The sequence below is a fragment of the Pseudorca crassidens genome, chromosome 19, assembly GCF_039906515.1.
Source record: "Pseudorca crassidens isolate mPseCra1 chromosome 19, mPseCra1.hap1, whole genome shotgun sequence".
Lineage (NCBI taxonomy): Eukaryota > Metazoa > Chordata > Mammalia > Artiodactyla > Delphinidae > Pseudorca > Pseudorca crassidens.
The window spans coordinates 57,574,086-57,593,910 of NC_090314.1; the positions used below are offsets into that span (position 1 = coordinate 57,574,086).

Consider the following 19,825-nt stretch of genomic DNA (forward strand, 5'->3'; position numbering starts at 1 on the left):
TAGGCTCCCCCTTCCTCGTCTAGTCAGTCTGCCTTCCCCGGCTTGTGTGTCACGTCTAGGCCTCAAGCCTCCCAGTCCCCAACGAGGACCAGCTGGAAGCCATTTTGATTAAGCTCCACCACAGAAGGAGGACAATACAGCCCCGCCCAGAGCCAGGCGCGCCCCCGCGACGGCCCGGGTGCGCGTGTCCGCGCCTCTTCCCGCCGGCCTGGCGGGCGCCGGGCCCACGCTGGGGCGGTGCGGGGCGGGGGCTGGCGGTGGTTATGTAAGCGTTGCGCGCTCCCGCGAGGCGGCAACCAATGAGGAGCCCCGGCGACTCGGGCTCGCGCACGCAGGATGGGGGGAGGGAGCGCACAACGTGCGCGCGCCCTCTCCCTCCTCCACTGCTGCCGCCTCCTTCTTCTGCCGCTCCTGGTGCTGCTTGTGTGCTCGTTCGGTGCGGACCTGGTACCTCTTTTGTGAAGCGGCAGCTGAGGAGACTCCGGCGCTCGCCATGGCCGACGAAAAGCCCAAGGTGAGCTCGGCGCCGTCCTCCGCGCCTCGCCGCGCGGCCGGGGTCACGGCGCGGGCCGGGGTCCGGCCCGAGCCCGCCGCGGGCTCCCCGCGCCTTCCCGGGCCCCCCACGGGGCGGCCGCGGCTCAGGCCCCGGCGCTCCGCGCCATTTTCTTCCCTCCCCTCTTCCTCCCTCCCGCGCGGGAGGAGGCCCCACCGCCCTCCCCCGCCCCCGGCCGCCTCGGAGTGCGCGCCGGGCGCGAGTTGGGCGGGCGAATCGCGGACACCCGCTGGCCCACCGGCCGCGAGCTGGGCTTCTTGGGCCCTGCTGGCCGGGCGAGCGTGACGAGGGGCGTTAGGGCGCGCGGTGTCCCCACCCTCGGCGGACCCCGCGCCGGGCCGCGGCGGGTGTTGCCGCCTTGGCGGTGGCGAGGAGTTCCCTCCTCCCCGGGCTTCCCCCCTCCGGGGTGGGGGCCGCGGGCATCTGGGGACCCCTGCCCCGGGCCGCACTGGCCGGTTGAGGGTTCGGGGCGAATCAATGGGCTGCTGATGGATTGGAAGCCGGATGCCCGTCGGCCGTCGTGAGGGGCCGGGGTTGGGGGATTCCCGGGGAGTATTTCCCACATTTTTTGTCGGAATGGGCAGTGGCTTTTCCCTGGGTGCCAAATAACCCCTAACCTGCCGAGACCATGTGGTTTCGAGAAGTTGGAGGCAGATGTACGAGCAGAGAGACTTCGTAGGGCTTAACTTTTCAACGCGGGTTTTGAGGCTCCAGGAGGCTTTTCCCTGGAGGACTCGGGTACACACTTCTTCCTGGCACACGGGACTTTCTTTTGGTTTGTTTTGTGACACCCCCCCCCCTTTCCATTCTGAAGTGGTTTAGGGGCTACAGAATTCCTTCTACACTTGATTTTGATGAACTTCAGATTGGGTAAAAATCTACAAGGAAGACTTGTGGAATAAATCTACAAGGAATAAAACTGTGCATTTGACTCATGACAACAAAGGGGAGGGGAGAATAAGCTCATAACTAAAAATAAACAAAAATGAAGCTGCTCATAGAGGCGAACAATAATAGTGGTTCTGAGTTATTACCGCTGCTTGGGAGAGAATCAAAGGATATTCCTCAATCAGGTGGTTTTTTTTTTTAATGTAGCTTGAGATTTGTTATTAAGCTGAATTTGGTAACTTTTTAATGAGATTTGTAATGAGTTTTGAATTTCAAGCTCTAGATTTTTCTTGCATTCTGTACTCAAAGCATTTTGGAAAGAGAAAGGATGCTTATTTTTAATCTTTTTAGAGGAAAGACATTTTGAGTGTAATACAATATATGTCATTTAAAAAAACTCAGATTCAAGAGGGCATTGCAGTAAATTGAGGGAGATCCATCTTTAAAAACCAGTTGTCGACACTGATAGTATTGGATGTAGGCTGCTTTTCAGTTTCTGTGACATCTATTTAATATTGTTGCTTCAGGGTTTCTTATCTTTCAGATTGATTTCAGCAGCTGCAAACAGCTGTATGCTCTGTTATAAGAATGAGAAACCTGTTGATTTCTGAAGCAACTTGGGCTGCTGCTGCTTTAAAAGGTGTTTGTTCTTCACATTTTCCAAATTCTACTTTTATTTTTCTTTCAACAGGAAGGAGTCAAGACTGAGAACAACGATCATATTAATTTGAAGGTGGCGGGGCAGGATGGTTCTGTGGTGCAGTTTAAGATTAAGAGGCATACACCACTTAGTAAACTAATGAAAGCCTATTGTGAACGACAGGTGAGGAACTGACTTGTATACTTCCACTGAATAAAACGTATTTAAAAAAAACAAACCTTTTTTTCTTGAGAATAGAAACCAGCATAATATATCAATAGATTATCTTTGGTAGAATGAATATGTACTTATATACTTGATATATCACAATTTTATCATACACTTGGTTTGTTGATTCTTCATAAAATCCCTTAGGGTGGTTAATATCACATATGATTCTAGTTCTATGCCAGAAATGCATCAAATTATTTTCACAATAATTTGGTTTGTTCCCAAGGGGATGTAATTTTACTTTTATAAGAAAATAAGAACGAACTTGGTAAAATTTCTTGTCAGGCTCTTTTTTAACAATTAAAAATTTGTCTTGTGTCAAAACAATTTATTTCGGGTGTTTTAACCAATTTGGGAGTAAATGTGGGTTTAAGGACATTGCAGTTTTCCTGAAGCATGTAAAACTGTAATATTTTCTTTTTACACTAATAGTAGAGGTCAAGAGATTTAACCTCCTGAGCCAAGCATACACATTCCTGTATTATAAGGATATTTGAATTTTACTCAGAAAACAGTAAATTTTTTAGCTCAGAAGAGGAAGTAGAAATGAACAGATGCTGGGAGGTAAATGTAAACTTTAAGACAAAGAAGCTTCCTTTTGTGATGTTGAGTCTGTAACAATACAAAGGTAATTTTAAAAATGACTTTTGCAAGTATAACAGAAACTCTGGTAGATCAGTTAATCCAACAGTAACCTGGCAGAAGTATTTTTCTTGTTCAACCCTGGATGTATAATATATAAAAATTTGGAAAATTATTAGACCAAAACAACTTGTCTACATGGCAAATTCACCTCCTAAAAATAGGTTCAGAACAGAGTAAGGTTAAAACCTCTACAAGTTGGGAAATTGAGTTTGAGTTGATACTTGGGCCTTCTCCATGAGACTGAAGGGCTTCTTAAACTGAAGATTTAAACTTCTTTTTGAGTTTGAAGCTTTATTTTATGCCTAGTTTATTTATAAGATAATAAGAGTACTGTGGTTATAATTTTTTATCTTCAAAAACTTTTTCATAGTTCCTTACAAAGATATGCCCTTCAGTGTACTTTCATTTGAAGAATTCTGGTGAAATCCCCTAACAGTAAATATGTACTTATTAATTGTGCTAAAGAATTTTTGCACTGGTATCTACCATATTTGAATACTAGTACTCCTTCAGGTTCCAGGGGAATTTTAAAAGGTAATCATTTTGTAGAATGTTTATGTAGCAAAACTTTATACAACATAGAAATTCATGCTTAGATTTGGTGACTTTCAACAAAATTCTCTGCATATCCTAACTTTTCTCTAATTACTATTAAATTTTAGCTTTTAAATGGTCATATTCTTCAACACTGACTATGAAAATTTTCAAACTTAGAGAAAAAAGTTTACACTGAATACCCATCAGTCTACTGCCTAGATTAACTGTTACCAATTTACTATATACATCTATTGATACTCTCTGTCCATCCTAAAATGGTCATATTTAAGACTTCCCATATTTCCTGTGGGGCCCCCAAAAGAGCTTTTTATCTTTTTTTTTTTTTTTTTTTACCAGATGCCTATGTGCTGGGGCATTATACTGTGTGCCAGAAAAAGTAAAGCACATCCTGTGTATTCTAGATTATCCTTATAGGAAATTGTCTTATAAGATCTAGTTAGTGGGTCAATCAAGAATTTTTTAGTTTTCCTGCTATGTTAAAGTAAGTCTACTATATTACCCAGTGTAAATAAAGTTTTCCTTTATTTTTTTCAATTATTAGGCATAAGATTGGGATTATATTTGACTAAACTTGTTGGGTCCACTCTTAACTTGCACTAGAGGAAAAAGAACATTGGTAATCCATAAAAAATATAATTCCACTGCATATCTGTTGGAATGCAAATGTGAAAATATTATCCAGGAAGAATTTGGAAAGATGTTTATTCCCATTTTCCTCTTAAATTGGGGATAACGTCAGAGTTTTGAGTGAAACAAGATCCCTGTTTACTTTTCAAGTGGTTTCTCTGGTTCTGAGGAAGAGGGAGTTGAAGTATCATCTAATTGGGCTGATTCCCTGCTTTCTAAGTGTAGTTACAGGTTATTAAAAACTAAAATATTTATCTGATCTGATTTGCATAGCTAAAGTTTTTTTGGCAGGTGAGACTTCTTGACCAAAGATTTCCTATCAAGATTAATTGAATGCTCATATTTACTTTCTAATGAACTCATTTGGTATTGGATCTCTGGAGGAGTTCCAGTGAATGCCTAATAGGCATCTAAAACTGAACATGCAAAGCAGGACTCTTGATTCTACTAGAAATCTTTCTCTGTTGTCCCCACTCAGTAAATAGCACCATTCTGCATCTAGTTGTCAAAACCTTAGGGTCCTCCTTGATGATGCATCATAACAAATAAAATCCATCAGCGAATTCTGTTCTCTATTTAAACTTGGTCCAGCACAGTAGCCACAAGCCACGTGTGAGTGTTTACCACTTGAAGTGTGGCTAGTCCAAATTGAGATGTGCTGTAAAGTGTAAAATGAATGCCAGATTTTGAAAACTTGGTGTGAAAAAAGTTAAATATCTCAATTTTTAAAATGTTGATTATATGTTGAAATGGTAGTATTTTTAAATATGTTGAATTAAAACTTTAATCAGACTTTTACCTTATTTTTAACTTTTTAATGTGGCAACTAGAAAACTACCATATGTGGCTGACATATTTCCATTGCATAGTGCTGAGCCCGCAACCATTTTTATTCTATTCCGGATTAACTACTACCTCAGGGACTTCTCTGATTAATTCAAAGTGCCCCTGTTGCCATCACTGGGTCCTCTCACTCTTTTTTGTTTGTTTTGATTTGTTGTTTTGCATTGATTATTGTCTGTATTTATCTCTCTGCACTAAAGTGTAAGCTTCATGAGCATAGGGCTGTTTTATTATATGACTATTTTTCTAGAGCCTAGACCAGTGCTCAGCATATAGAATGTGTTCAAATGCTTGTAAAAGAATAGAGAACATTCAAACCTAGTGTTTCTGTAGGTTGGTTTCTAAGTAAGTTTCTCATTCACATGTAGAGTTAGACTTTGCCCACTTTATGTCAGCCACATATCCTTCAGGCAACTGATTGAGAGCATACTATTCCATTCTAGTGTAAATCTACCCCAGCATTGTTTACTAGATTGTCAGGTGGTTTCAGAGAGCACAGAATAATTGGTTTAGTCCAGTTCGTTTTTGTGAAATGAAGAAATGGGGTCCCAAAGAGAGAACCTCACACATCTCTTCTGGAGCACAACTCTAAAGCTCAGGGATGAGATTTATACAGAAGAGGAAACCAAATACTGGTTTAATGCAAATTCATTGTTTGAATTTACATGGTTTATAGAATCTTAAAGGCAAGTTTCCTGAATTTTGGACTTTTGATCTCTAGCAAAATAGCTTTTATTGATAAGGAAAAGCGTAAAAACAGGTGTCAATAAAGGAATACAATTTGCTTGTGTTCTACTGGCCCTGCCTTCCCTTCGCCCTTATTTTGAATGGCCACGCCATTGGATGTAGTGAAGGAAGAACCCAGCATATAGAAGATGCTAAGAGTTTTGTTGAAGCAGAGTCTCCAATGGAGTGTTTGTAAGTAGATAATACTTAGTATTAATGGCTTGGTATTGAATTCTTGGTTACTTTGTGTAATTGCAAACTAAATTTGAAAGTCATGAGGAATGAATTAGGTTATGGCTGTCACCTGGTGGGGGATTGCTTGTATTCCGTAAGACAAGGGCTAGTCTGGAAGTGGTATGTGTCAAAGACCAGAGTGTTGTGTTGTGTTTTGTTCAACGTTTATTTATTTACCTATGTATCTATCTATCTGCACCGGGTCTTAGTTGCGGCATGTGGGATTTTTGTTGCAGCGTGTGGGATCTTTTTAGTTATGGCATGCGAGATCTTTAGTTGTGGCATGTAGGATCTAGTTCCCAGACCAGGGATCGAACCTGGGCCCCCAGCATTGGGAGCGTTGGAGTCTTAACCGCTGGATTAGGGAAGTCTCAAAGACTAGAATTTTAAAGGAAAGCAGTATGATTTTCACGTGACAGGTAGTTTTAAAGACCAATTCAGTGAATCCTTGTTAAATAAGGGAATACAGTTGTTAAACAAGTGTTCATTGAACACTTTATTTCAATATTTTTAGTTCTAGGAACTCAGTTTAATTTTCTCTTAAATATCAATTAAAACTGGGAGTTTTTGTAACGAGAATTATAGTTTGTAATTTGAGCATGATACAGGAATGGCTTTGTGTAAGATGCTTCCAAGAAAGGTATTTTTCAAGTTAAAATATTCACAGCATACCTCCAAAGAAATCTTGTCCTCATTTGGTTGCAGTTACCAGCAACTTTACTATTTTGCTCTTTTCCCCTTCTCCCCACCCCTATGTCAGGTAGGTGATTCTTAATAGTGGAGTCCCCTTTGCAGAAAGGGGCATATTTGAGCTCATTTATCTCCTTAAATGCACATAAAAATTTCTTGACACTCCCTTTTTGTAATAAAGCTTCTCCTCAACTTAGCTTTAGGTTTATTTTCAAATAAAAACAGAAAATGAAGCATATTTAGATACTGCTTTTCATCCATTTTATTCCATCAGTATTTAGCACCTACCATGTGCAAGATATACAGTATGTAACTAAGTTTAGATTTCTATCCCTACTGGAGCTTATTTTCTAGTACAAGGTTGACTAACAATTGCAGGCTTAGGTAAGTACTAAGCAGAAAAAAGCAGGTGCTTCTTTAGAGCTGTTCCAGGATTTTCTTGGATGTGGATTGTGGTCTTATAGATGGTTTTAGGGACCAGTTATTGCCTTGTGTTTTGCTGTAAATGTACTCACTGCCCAAGGATAAGAACTTGAATATGCCTGTGGTGTTCCTAGTATTGTGCTGGGCTGGGGCTTAGGTTACTCTTACATAGTGGTAGGAATTGTTTGGATAGACAAGAAGGGAAGGTAGCTTTTAGGCAAAGTTTTATTTTAATCATTACACCTTTTTTAGGTGACTTCAGTTTTCATATTATTAATGGGTTTTGTTATGTGTTTGTTTTTGGAGCGCTTTTTAATGTGCGTTGAGGAATGTTGACATGTGCATCTGTTGCTTCAAATTTCCTTTTAGTATCTAACTCATTTAAATGCACTGTTTGACTCAAGGTATGATCTGTTCAAGCTTGAAGTAGCTATGGTCTCAAAAGTAGCTATGGCTCTCAAAAACAGCCTTTTTTTTTTTCCAGTCCTTTTTAAGAAAAATCATTTTTCCAATGAAAATCAAACATAGTATAGTTTAAAGAAAGTGAAAATCACTCCAAATCATTTAACCAATATAGAAATGTTAACATATTGATGATCATTTATTTAGGTCTCTCTTTTAAATATATTCATGGCCAAATATGCATGTAGTTTTAGTTCTTACTGTTTCTTTGCATTCTTATTGCTTTTAAACTCTTTGTCCAGGGTTTGTCAATGAGGCAGATCAGATTCCGATTTGACGGGCAGCCAATCAATGAAACAGACACACCTGCACAGGTAAAAATGTCTTTGTGCTAACTAGAAAAACCAATGTTTTTTATAATTTTCTCAACAGCTTTGTTTATTAATTTGTGAACTTCTAGTCATCGGAATATAGTTCTTTTTTTTCTTCTTTTTTTTCCTGTATGCGGGCCTCTCACTGTTGTGGCCTCTCCCGTTGCGGAGCACAGGCTCCGGACACGCAGGCTCAGCAGCCATGGCTCACGGGCCCAGCCGCTCCGCGGCATGTGGGATCTTCCCGGACCGGGGCACGAACCCGCGTCCCCTGCATTGGCAGGCGGACTCTCAACCACTGCGCCAGCAGGGAAACCCTATAGTTCTTTACCAGAGTTCAAAGCTGTGTAAAATATGGCCAAAAGGGAATAGAAAGAAAAAATAGATTCAGGAAGTGCCAGTGGTTTTTAAATATTCAGTTATCACTTAGTAAAACTAGTAGGTCGTTTTACTTTAATCCATATTTTTCTTCTTGCCAGCATTATTTGGAAAAAAATAAATAAAATTCCTGTTTGTTACTTCAGAATGTTGTTTTCCTTTTGTTTTCATTGCTGCAGCTCTAAATCATACCCCGGGTTCCCCATAAGCGATTGGTTGGCTGTTTATCCTAACCATTTTAGCCCCTCATGAATTCTCTTGTACCTATGCTTCTGAACTGAAGAGAATCTAGTGGCTCTAACTGCAAGTCTCTTGATAGCTTATGTTTCACAGGGCTGTTGATTATTATTTCACAGGGCTGTTGATTATTATTTGGTGGCTTTCCAAACCCTTACTACAAAAGGTGTTGTCTGATCCCTTAATCTCTTTACTTATTACTTCAGTTGTTCTGTCACTTTGTAGGGGATCGGCTGGGCTATCTTCTTTAGCAGAAACTTTTTGTTTCTTTTTACCTTCTGAAATTCCATTTAAGACATTCTGTTTTGGGGGAAAAAACTTTGATAGCAGAAATTTTAAATTGGAGCCCTTGTCCTTTTGAATTTGTTTTATCACCCCATAAAAACTAGAAAGTGATAAATATGGTATGAGTGAAGCAGAAAATCCAGATTGTGGTTTTGTTGATAATCTTCAAAAACTTGAAATATCTATGAGTTATACTTGAGGGAAGAATATTTTGAAGAAATTTCTGTTGATGAGTCTCTAAGAAGCAATTATAGTATGTAGCCACAAGGAGGAGCTGAATTCTCTTGATGAATGAGAGAGAGAGAAAGCTCTCTTGTATCCTTTGAAGGCATTTAAAGTTTCACTATAAAATTGAAAAACATTCCAGTAGTTTCATTTCAGTGGATAGGCTGATGGATTTAAAAGAATAAAAAGAACCCATTATGCTAAACTCTGATGGTAATGTATTTTCTGTTTTTTGAAGCCCTCACCCACCACCAAAAAAAAGTTCTGGGACTTGTCTATCATGCTAGCTGCAAATAATTAAACCTGAGGAGGATTTGTTCAGTACTGCATTCATAAAATCTTCAAATTGAATTTGGAATTGACCTCATTTTAGTATTTGGAATTGAATTTATTTTAGAGTGAAATTGATTCATTTTAGAATTGTTCTTCCAGTACTTATTAAATAGCAGAATTGTATAAATTAGAACATCTGCTTAGCAGCCAATTTTAATAGCAGTATAATTGTTATATACTCATTCTCTTAAGTACTTCACTTTCTTTGACTCATTTAGTTCTCATAACTGAATATTCCATTTTACAAATAGAGAATTGAGACTTAGTCATTAATATTTTAATGCTTTAGTTCTACTTTACTGTATTTGAACTTCATTAGAAACGTTCCCTTTCTTGTCTTTAGATGCCCAAGGTTGTTGTTTTATCTTCAAAATTACCAGTTTTTAGAAAATTTTTCTTGGGTGATTATCAGCATTATAAACTGTTCCAAAGCTTGTTTACCTTACAGTGTTGCCATATGTACCAAGACCTTCCTGCTATCAACATGGTTTTATGTATAATGTGTGGGTTAGTAAACCTTGCAAACTTAATAGCATTTTGAATTTTGATTTTTTTTTTAACAAGTCTGTTTTTGCTCATGCTCCTTTTTTTGTTTTTTAACATCATTATTGGAGTATAATTGCTTTACAATGGTGTGTTAGTTTCTGCTTTATAACAAAGGGAATCAGTTATACATATACATATATTCCCATATCTCTTCCCTCTTGCGTCTCCCTCCCTCCCACCCTCCCTGTCCCACCTCTATGCTCCTCTTCTTACTACATAGTGGTAACCACTGTTTTTTGCATAGGCAAAGATATAGTCATATTATACACATACACACAAACTTAAAAATATATATACAAATATAATACTATAAGCTGTTCGCTGCCTAGTTTTAAAATTTTTTAGCCTAATACCGTATCTAAGGGATATTTCCATTTCTGCATGTGTAAATCTACTTATTCTTTAATAATAGGTACATGGTATTTCATGTATGCATGTACTATATTTTTGGGGGTTTTGATATTTTGGTTATTTTCAGTTTTTTGCTCATCTAAACAACATTGCAGTGAGAGCCTTTATACACATCAGTTTTATTTTCAATAATTAAAGGTGAGATGATTTAACTTATGGACATACTCAGCTTTTTAACTTAAAAACTCAATTTTCTGTAATCTTCATAAAAAAGACCAAGTGAAAAATTATTTAAACCTAAGTCTTACGCTACTTTAAGCTGTGGGACATCTAAAATAATGAACACTGGAACTGGGTGGAACTCGTGCAGATTTTCAGGCTATTTAAGTCTGATAGTTATAAATTTTAAGAGCTAAATAACCAATGGCCGATTGTTTTTTTTTCTCATTTATGCTAGTTGGAAATGGAGGATGAAGATACAATTGATGTGTTCCAGCAGCAGACAGGAGGTGTCTACTAAAAAGGGAACCTGCTACTTTACTCCAGAATTCTGTTCCTCCAGACCAAGAAGACATTCTCAATTAGAAAACTGCAATTTGGTTCCACCACATCCTGACTACTACAGTATAGTTTCTCTATTCTTTCATTTTCCCCTTCCCCATTCCTTTATTGTACATAAAGTAACTGGTGTATGTGCACAAGCATATTGCATTTTTTTTTTTTAACTAAATGGCCAACGGTATGTTTTGATCGACATCAAATGGAGATGGAATGGGGAAAAATACTGGTTCTGTGAAGATACCCCCTTTTCTCCATTAGTGGCATGCTCATCAGCTCTTATCTTTATATTCCAGTAAGTTATTTTGCTCTCACTGTTTAACAAAAAAAGAACAACATAAAAATTCTTGCATACCTTGTTCGATTGGAGAATTTTAATGTTTTTCATTTATCATTGTAAAACCAAGGACAATTTTATAACTTTTTTGTACGTAGCTGTTACATGTAGGGCAATCTGTCTTTAAGTAGGGATAAATTACTCTAAAAGAAATGAATCCTAGATAGTTTTCCCTTCAAGTCAAGCGTCTTGTTGTTTAAATAAACTTCTTGTTTAAAATGAGCTGTTTTCTTTATTCTGAGGAATATTAAATAGAAAGTTGAAGCTTAGAGAAAAACATGACCTGAATAGGCCTACTAGAAGTTACATTTCAAGGAAGAAATAAAGCTACTTTGCATTTCTGACAGACTAATGCAAAACAGGGAATAACAAAGTTATATAAATGACTAGCAAGGAATGTCCTGAGGCAGAGTGGGTGAGTACCTGCAGCTAAGAAAAAGTTCTCATTTTGCTGACTCTGCTGATAAATCACTTGACCATTCTAGTCCTCATTTTGTCTGGTGGTAAATACTCCCTAACCTAAAACAGTTTTTGTTCCTTATTTGAGGATGTTGAGGGACAGAAAATATTTACCTACGTATACCCATCCTTACAGCCTTAAATATGCAGATCACTACAGTTCTTAAATTCAGTTGTATGGGGAAAGATAACTACAGAACCAATAAACAGAATATTGGAGCTGGAAAGATATGTAAAGATTATCTAGTTCTAACCCCTGTTTTAAAAATGACAAGGCTGAGGTCTAGAGGGTTATTCGTCACATAGTTAGATGGCTATGAAACTGGAACTTAGAGGTTAGGTTTTCTGATGCCTGTTAATTGAATTTTCCAATAATGGTTTACAAGAGACTGAATTCCCACCCTTACTGCCTAACAATGTGGCCTTTTTGGATCAAGTCCCCATGAGCTATCATGCCTTGCAATTCACTTAATTCACTCTACCTCTGTTGCAATATAGTCTTTTTTACATTCCCCATTTCTATAGTGAATAAGCTTCCCCAGAGACAGCAGGAATTACGCAGGTTTTTGGCTCTGTGTATATGTGAGTTAATCTTGAATCAACTGAAGTTTTATTTTCCTATATGTGTAGTGCTGCCAACCTATTTTTACAATTTATATTGTGAAATAGTGTGAGAAGCCTGCCCCCAAGAATTCTTAGATATCGGGTAAGTACATTTCTCTTGCTCTAGGTACTATTAAGTACTGGAATTTTGTTGTCCCCAAAATTAAAGTTAGGATTGAAATTGAAGCCAGAGAACTTTATTAAGGAAGGATTCTTCAACTGGGTTCTTGTTTAACCAGAGGGAACTAATGTCATGTCTGAGCTTTCGCCATGTTGGGGGAACTTTTAAATTCTTTCATACTAGAAAAACTTTCGGTAGAATTTTACAAGCCATAGGGAAATGTGTGGAAAAGGCACTGTTTCATAATATAGTATGTTGTAGCTTATTGATGTTTGGGTCAGTGTATAATTAAGATTTACCTTATTCTTAAGTGAACTTTTGATTGTTGCCCTTGCCTATTTCACATAAATTACCACCAAAAAGGCAAATATTTTATGGGAAAGCTTACAGAGAACTTTTTAAAAAACCCTTTGAAAATAAGCGGATCGTTGAAAATGCTGAAAGTAATTGTAGCATTTTAATTTTTTTGGCTTGAGAGGGGAGGTTCAAATGATGGGAGTTACACTGCTCTTTTGGATAACTGTTAGGACAATTTGACTAAACTCTTTTAAGTTTGTGCTTACATATCCGACATGTTTGTATCTTAAAAGTAGCAAATAGTACCTAAGTGAACCCAATCTGTATAGGGAGATAAATTTTATTCTCAAGCACCTCTCATATTCATCCAAGCTGCTAGAGGCCAAAACAAAAGGTATTAGCAGCTTCCCAGAAATAGGACTGTCAGGTTATTTGGCTCATTGTTTTCCTTGTTTATGTTCTCACAGAAATTAATTGGATGATCAGATTACATTCTGTCTAAAGGGGATGATGTTGAATGGAACATGGGAAGAAGTAAACATAGTTTGAGGAGAAATTGGAGACTTGAGTCAAAGTGTGTAATTATGTAGGAAATTGATACCAGGAGGTCAGTAAGATAATGGAATCCCAGGATTTGAGGGCAGCCTGTTGGAAAGTTTTTTCCAAGGTCTCTGTGGGGGCCATAGGGTATTGGAGAGGGCCAGCTGTGCCATTTTCAGAGCAATATTGAATTGAGAAGCAGCTCTGCGAGGCATTCTCACAACTCTTAAGAGTTAAGTACGTTATGGTGAAGATTAAATGAGATAATATATGTTCTAACTACCACATACTGAACTCTTTAATTTTAAATAAAACTTATTTTCAGCGTGAAGTAAGGGCTCTGCCGTAGGATGCTGAGGCTTCAACTGAATACCATAATCCCTACCAATTGGCCTGCATTTTCTATTCATTTTAAAAACTGAATACAATCTTTGTCTCATTAGGTTTTTTTTAAACTTTTTGGTTTGTTTGTTTGTTTGTTTGTTTTTGGCCACACTGCACAGCATGTGGGATCTTAGTTCCCTGACCAAGGGTCAAACCCATGCCCCTTGCATTAGAAGTGCAGAGTCTTAACCACTGGACCACCAGGGAAGTCCCTCATTCGGTTTTTATTAATTAATTAATTAAATTTATTTTTGGCTGCGTTGGGTCTTTGTTGCGGCACGTGGGCTTTCTCTAGTTGCGCCGAGCGGGGGCTACTTTTCGTGGTGGTGTGCGGGCTTATTGCGGTGGCTTCTCTTGTTGTGGAGCACAGGCTCTAGGCGCACGGGCTTCAGTAGTTGTAGCACGCGGGCTTCAATGGTTGTGGCTTGCAGGCTCTAGAGCGCAGGCTCAGTAGTTGTGGTGCACGGGCTTAGTTGCTCCGTGGCATGTGGGATCTTCCCGGAGCAGGGCTTGAACCTGTGTCCCCTGCATTGGCAGGCAGACTCTCAACCATTGCGCCTCCAGGGAAGCCCCTAGGTTTTTAAATAAATGCTTAATACTAAATTGTGCTCTAACGAATTTTTTTAAGGAAAAACAAAAGGGAAAGGTCTTTTTTCCTTTTTAAGGAAAAACAATCCTCAGGGTTTTAATGATTCTCCAATACTTTAAGAAGCAAAGGACCCATCCACAAGATGCTTCAACATTTTGATTATCTAGGTGATGATTTGAGGGTTAGTCCTGGATGTAGTAAGAAATATATGTGTTTTATAATGAGACTTTGGGGCTTCCCTGGTGGCGCAGCGGTTGGGAGTCCGCCTGCCAATGCAGGGGATGCGGGTTTGTGCCCCAATCCGGGAGGATCCCACGTGCCACGGAGTGGCTGGGCCCCGTGAGCCATGGCCGCTGAGCCTGCGCGTCGCGTCCGGAGCCTGTGCTCCACGGCGGGAAAGGCCACGGCAGTGAGAGGCCCGCATACCGCAAGGAAAAAACCCCCAAAAAACCATATAATGAGACTTTGGTGTGTGTAGTGGTTAACTAATGAAAAGAGTGCCTCACAGTGGAAAACAGGTTAGGAATTTAATCTATTATTTGGAATGTGGAGTGTTATTTCCCTGTAAGCAGTGACATGTGACTATGTATGAGATCATTTTAGGATTTCCTACACCCTTAGGGCCTTTGTGAAACAGTTTAAAGTCCAAGACTTTTCATGTAATATTTGTTTTCTTTGCACTTGATACTATAAGACGGATTATGTGGCTAATTTTGCAACAAGTTACAGAATTTGGAATACCAAGAATTTTCCCATTCTTTTCTAGGCATACCCTTTTAAGTTATTTGATGTTTGTAATTTTAAAGATCTTTTTTTTAAAAAAATTTATTTATTTAAGGTCTTAGTTGCAGCACACAGGATCTTCATTGCGGCGTGCAGGCTCTTTTTTTTAGTTGTGGCATGCGGACTCCTTAGTTGCGGCATGCATGTGGGATCTAGTTCCCCGACCAGGGATCGAACCCTGGCCCCCTGCATTGGGAGTGCAGAGTGTTTTTTTTAACTTGTTTATTAGAGAAATAGCTTGGAATTGAAGAAAGAAGACAAATTTAAATCACATAATCTCATTCAGCTCTTAGTCTGAGAGGAGGAGGAAATAATGGGGAAATATGAATCATGCTCTCCCTCTGCAGTTCAGAGTGACTAGAGGGGCATATCAGACCTTAGTACAGTGTATGTGCCATTTTGTTTATCTTAACTTTGGATAAAGAGAAGGCAAGAATATGACAGAACCACTTTCCTTATTTGAGACATCTAGGTTGGTTCATTTGACTTATTTAATGGCAAATGAATTTTTAGAGAAAATAAACTCCTTGGGTTGTTTTTCTCTTGGTGGCATTGATCTGCCTTTTTTTTTTTTTTTTTGTGGTGAGGATGCAGCTAAGAAAAGAATGGACAGATGCATACTAAATTTGGCTCTAGGAGTGATGGATGCAGAATGTATGTGTGAGTGATGTACTTACGGGGCACCCTGCAATACTGGGGTTGAGAAGTGAAACTTGTTAGAAATACTTGTTGGGCCGTTCATTAATTAAGTCACTTACCCAAGTTCAGAAGCATATGACCAGTATTTTCTTTTAATAATAAGGAATAGAAAACATTAAGAGTCTGTATTAAACTGTGGTTGAACATAAGTAACTGCTATACACGTAGGTCAAAAATAGTCAAATATCTGCCATGTCACATGGGTCAACCTAATATGTGTGTATTGGATCACAGCGAAAGCCACTGTTCTAAGAGATTGGTTCAAACCTGACTGCAGACTCTAGGTAGAGTAAGTTCCAATAAGGATGCCATGTAGATTGCCCATTTCCTCTGGCCTTTTGGAATAAATAGGGGCAGGTTGAAATTATGGGGGACTCAGAACACTTTGCCTAGCAGTGGAAAGCTGGTAACATTCAAGACAAACACATGCTTGAGAATGAAGAGATGATATGTTAGTGTACTTTTTTGTGTTTGGTTAAAATTTATTTATTGTCCTTAGGCACAAATCGTGAAGAACAACTAGCAGATTGTTCTATTTTAAGTTATACATTGCATTCTTGAATAAAACTGTCCACACGCTCAGCAACAAATGTAGAAACCAACAGGATTCCTGTCTATATTAAAGCAAAAATTATTAGGGCCTTCATCATTTTCTGACATCTTTTAAATAACGACTTTTTTGCCACCTGCTTCAGAATAGATTGTGTTCTAAGGAAATTCTGAGAATATTGGGTTTGCAAAAACCTGTTGGGGGACTTCCCTGGTGGTGTAGTGGTTAAGAATCCGCCTGCCAATGCAGGGGACGTGGGTTCGATCCCTGCCTGGTCTGGGTAGATCCCACATGCTGAGGAGCTACTGAGCCCACACACCACAACTGCTGAAGCCCGCACGCTCTAGGGCCCATGTGCCGCAGCTACTGAGCCCTCATGCTGCAACTACTGAAGCCTGTGCCCTTAGAGCCCACGCTCTGCAACAAGAGAAGCCACTGCAATGGGAAGCCCACGCACCGCTACAAAGAGTAATCCCCACTGGCCGCAACTAGAGAAAGCCCTGCTCAGCAACAAAGACCCGACGCAGCCAAAAAAACCCCATAAACCTATTGGACTTCTCCGGTGGTCCAGTGGTTAAGACTCTGTGCTTCGTTCCACTGCAGGGGCCACAGGTTCGATCCCTGGTTGGGGGAGTTTCCCCCACCCCACCCCCCCAAAAAAAACCTATTGGGAAAGGCGATTACTACTAGGCTTTCTGAATTGAATTACAAATAGAATAGTACTTTGGATATAGTAGGGAGGTGGCAGCGTGGGACTAAGGGAAGTTAAAGAGCACTTAACTGCTTAAAGACAAAGTTAAGGAAGTGGAAGCAACTGCACATTCTCTTCCTGTTAACTATATTTAAAAAGCAGGTGAAAATGGACATGCATATAGGGCAGTGGTTTTAAAATTTCACGGAACCCTGAGGTTGTGCAAAAAGAGGAGGACCAACTGGAGAGTGGCAAAGGACAGGAGGAAGCGGAGAGGGCCAGGATTCAATCATAGCTGCTCTGTTAATCTATTTTATATATTTGGATTCTGCTTTATAAAAGTTTAAAAAACACTGCTGTGGACTTCCCTGGTGATGCAGTGGTTAAGAATCTGCCTGCTAATGCAGGGGACACGGGTTCGAGCCCTGGTCTGGGAAGATCCCACATGCCATGGAGCAACTAAGCCTGTGCACCACAACTACTGAGCCTGCATGCCACAACTGCTGAAGCCTGCGCACCTAGAGCCCATGCTCCACAACAAGAGAAGCCACTGCAAGGAGAAGCCCGTGCACTGCATCGAAGAGTAGCCCCGCTCTCCGCAAAACTCGTGAGCAGCAGCGAAGACCCAACACAGCCAAAAATAAATAAATAAATACATAAAACCACTGCTGTAGGTCATGAAATAGCTGTTAGACCGTTCCTTGTTATAAGATTTCATCTGTCTTTCTGTTTCTTTAGATTTTTAGGTTAACCTGGGAATTTGAAGCAAATTACTTATTGATACAGACCCTAGTGTGTATTTTAAAAATCATAATGATGGGCCTTCATGATTTTATAAGCAGATGTTCACATTGCCCCATCCTTTTGCATCTTTTGATCCTGATCTGTGTTGATCTTTTGGGAAAAATATAATTTTATTAATATCCCATTTTCAACTTAGTTGGTCTTCTGGAGCAAAGGTTACAGCAGAGCTACATATCATATCTTTTACCCCAAATCTCCATGTTGCAGCAGAAAGTGGAGTACAGTGATTTGGTCAAAACTATTAAGTACACGAACAAGTAAATAGGAGAGCTAGTTATTCTGGAAATTTCTGGCAGTATTTACAAAGAATGTTCCAAACAGGCCTGCCTAAGATGGCCTTAATCAGATGTCTGTTTTATATAAATTTACTGCTCTTCATAAATCAGATTAAATTAAAAAGCGTACTGGAACTGATTCCTTACCTTTGAAGCAAAGGTTCTCAGCCCAAGCTATATGTGAGAATTGGCTGTTTAACTTCTTATAGACATCCATGACTGGACCCTATATGCAGAAATTCCAGTTCAGTAGATCTCTGGAGCCTTGCATTCATATGTACTTCTTAAAAGCTCATAGGTTAAAAAAAAAAAGCTCATTATTCTGGTGTGCAGCCAGGTGGGGTACCTCTCATAGAAAGCTTTCAAAAAAAAAAAGCCTTCATTTAAAGAGTAAAACATTCTTGAAATTATCTCGTTCCCAAGCTAGCAGAATAGGTGCTGTTAGCCCCATTTTACAGATGAAGAAACTGGGCTCAAGGATATAAATGACCTACAAGTGTCTTAAATTGGGAGAGAGCAGAACCAGAACCTAGGCTTTTTGGTTTCCAGAGGAAATAAGGCAAGTCAGTACAAACTCAAAAGTTTAGGCCAAAATGGACCCTAAGAGTCAAGTCTAAACCCCTCATTTAACTTAACAAAAAACAATAGCAGATTGTTTAAAAAAAAAAAAAGTATGTGGCTACTTTCCAAGTAAGTCTGATAATAAAAATGTCTGTCACTTTGGTGACTTATGTCAGGACAGGTACTTTACATGCATTACCTCATCCAGTCCTCACAGCTCTATGGAGTCCTTATTTTACGAATGAAACTAGTGCTCAGAAAAAGGTAGGAGTCAAGATTCAAACCTGGATTTCTCCTTTGAGACCCTGAGCTAGCAACCACCATATTCCACTACCTCCTAACTATATGCCTTTTCAGGAGGAGATGCATGCTCACTAGCTAGGTTCACCTGAAGAGTTTTTTGTTTTTGTTTTAAGGTTCTGGAAATTTAAGCTCAGCCTTTAGGAAAGGGAAGATTTTAATCCAAACAAGTAGTGTGCTTCATGCTTCTGTGGTAAGCACATAAAGACATGATCCAGGCCTTCTAGAAGAGAAGAGCTTGTCTCTGGCTTTTCCTGAAAGCCCAGGAGAGTGGTTGACCAACACAAACTGCCTGGAAGGAGGAGGCCACACAAAGAGGAGTGTAGTTCACTTGTTATGGAAATACTGAAAAAGAGATCTGCCTTGAGGAAACAGCATGACAGGGAAGGCCTTCCCTCTTGTTTGCCCAAGACTTTGCTAGTACGGTCTTCTAAACAGTCATTCCTGAGCCCTCCAAGTGTGTCTGCATTTGTTGCAGGGATAGATTTACCCAGACAGGTGGAAGAGTCATGACTTAATGGTTATAAACAGCTGCAGAGGCCTGGGCTACTCCCATGGTCTTAGTAGCAAGGGATGTGGCCATTCCCCGACGCCGGGCATTAACCAGCCTTGAGAACAGGCCCTCAAATCGGAACGACTGTAATTTTGGTCCAGTGCACGCACCACACGTTACAGCTAAGTAGTAACATTAAAAGGTAAAGGATTTCCAGTCCTTTTAGAAGGGATCACCTTTGTGTGCTTTCTGTTGCTGATTCATAGTGCTCCTGCTTTGGGACCGTCAGGTTTCCAAACAGGACACAGGAGATATTCAATAAACGTCAATTTGTAGCAGTAATTTTCATCCCTTGAGGAGCATGCCCTTGCTACCCTCCATAAGTAAGGCAAATAAATGAATGGTAAAGATAAACGTGCCCTCGGCTTGCGGATTCCAACTCGCCCAGAGCGAGCTTTTCCTTCTATCAAGGTAACTTTTTTAAGTGACAGCGAGCACAACTTGTACCGAGCGCGGGGCAGGTTTGTCCTTTGTCCAATCATCTCCGAGATTTGAGGGTGGGGGAGGGGAAACTTCCCTAGACCTTCCCTGACCA

General features: G+C 39.9%; 1 protein-coding gene across 2 annotated transcripts; it reads left to right on the plus strand.

Moving 5' to 3' along the window:
* The first annotated feature begins 340 nt into the window (after positions 1–340).
* On the plus strand, positions 341–11,303 carry SUMO2 (small ubiquitin like modifier 2). 2 transcript variants are annotated; one of them, XM_067717336.1, is made up of 4 exons: positions 341–514; positions 2,133–2,264; positions 7,763–7,834; positions 10,644–11,303. In XM_067717336.1, the coding sequence occupies exons 1-4, from the start codon at positions 494–496 to the stop codon at positions 10,704–10,706; spliced, it is 288 nt and encodes a 95-aa protein (XP_067573437.1). In that variant the 5' UTR covers positions 341–493; the 3' UTR covers positions 10,707–11,303. The 2 variants fall into 2 exon arrangements, with proteins under 2 accessions (XP_067573437.1, XP_067573435.1); XM_067717334.1 differs by lacking the exon at positions 7,763–7,834 and having other exon boundaries at positions 357–514.
* The last annotated feature ends 8,522 nt before the right edge of the window (positions 11,304–19,825 follow it).

Coding starts and splice junctions, on each gene's coding strand:
- SUMO2 (XM_067717336.1), top strand. CDS start 494: ATGGCCGACGAAAAGCCCAAG. Junction 2,265..7,762: donor AAGCCTATTGTGAACGACAG/GTGAGGAACTGA, acceptor CTCTTTGTCCAG/GGTTTGTCAATGAGGCAGAT. Junction 7,835..10,643: donor AAACAGACACACCTGCACAG/GTAAAAATGTCT, acceptor CATTTATGCTAG/TTGGAAATGGAGGATGAAGA.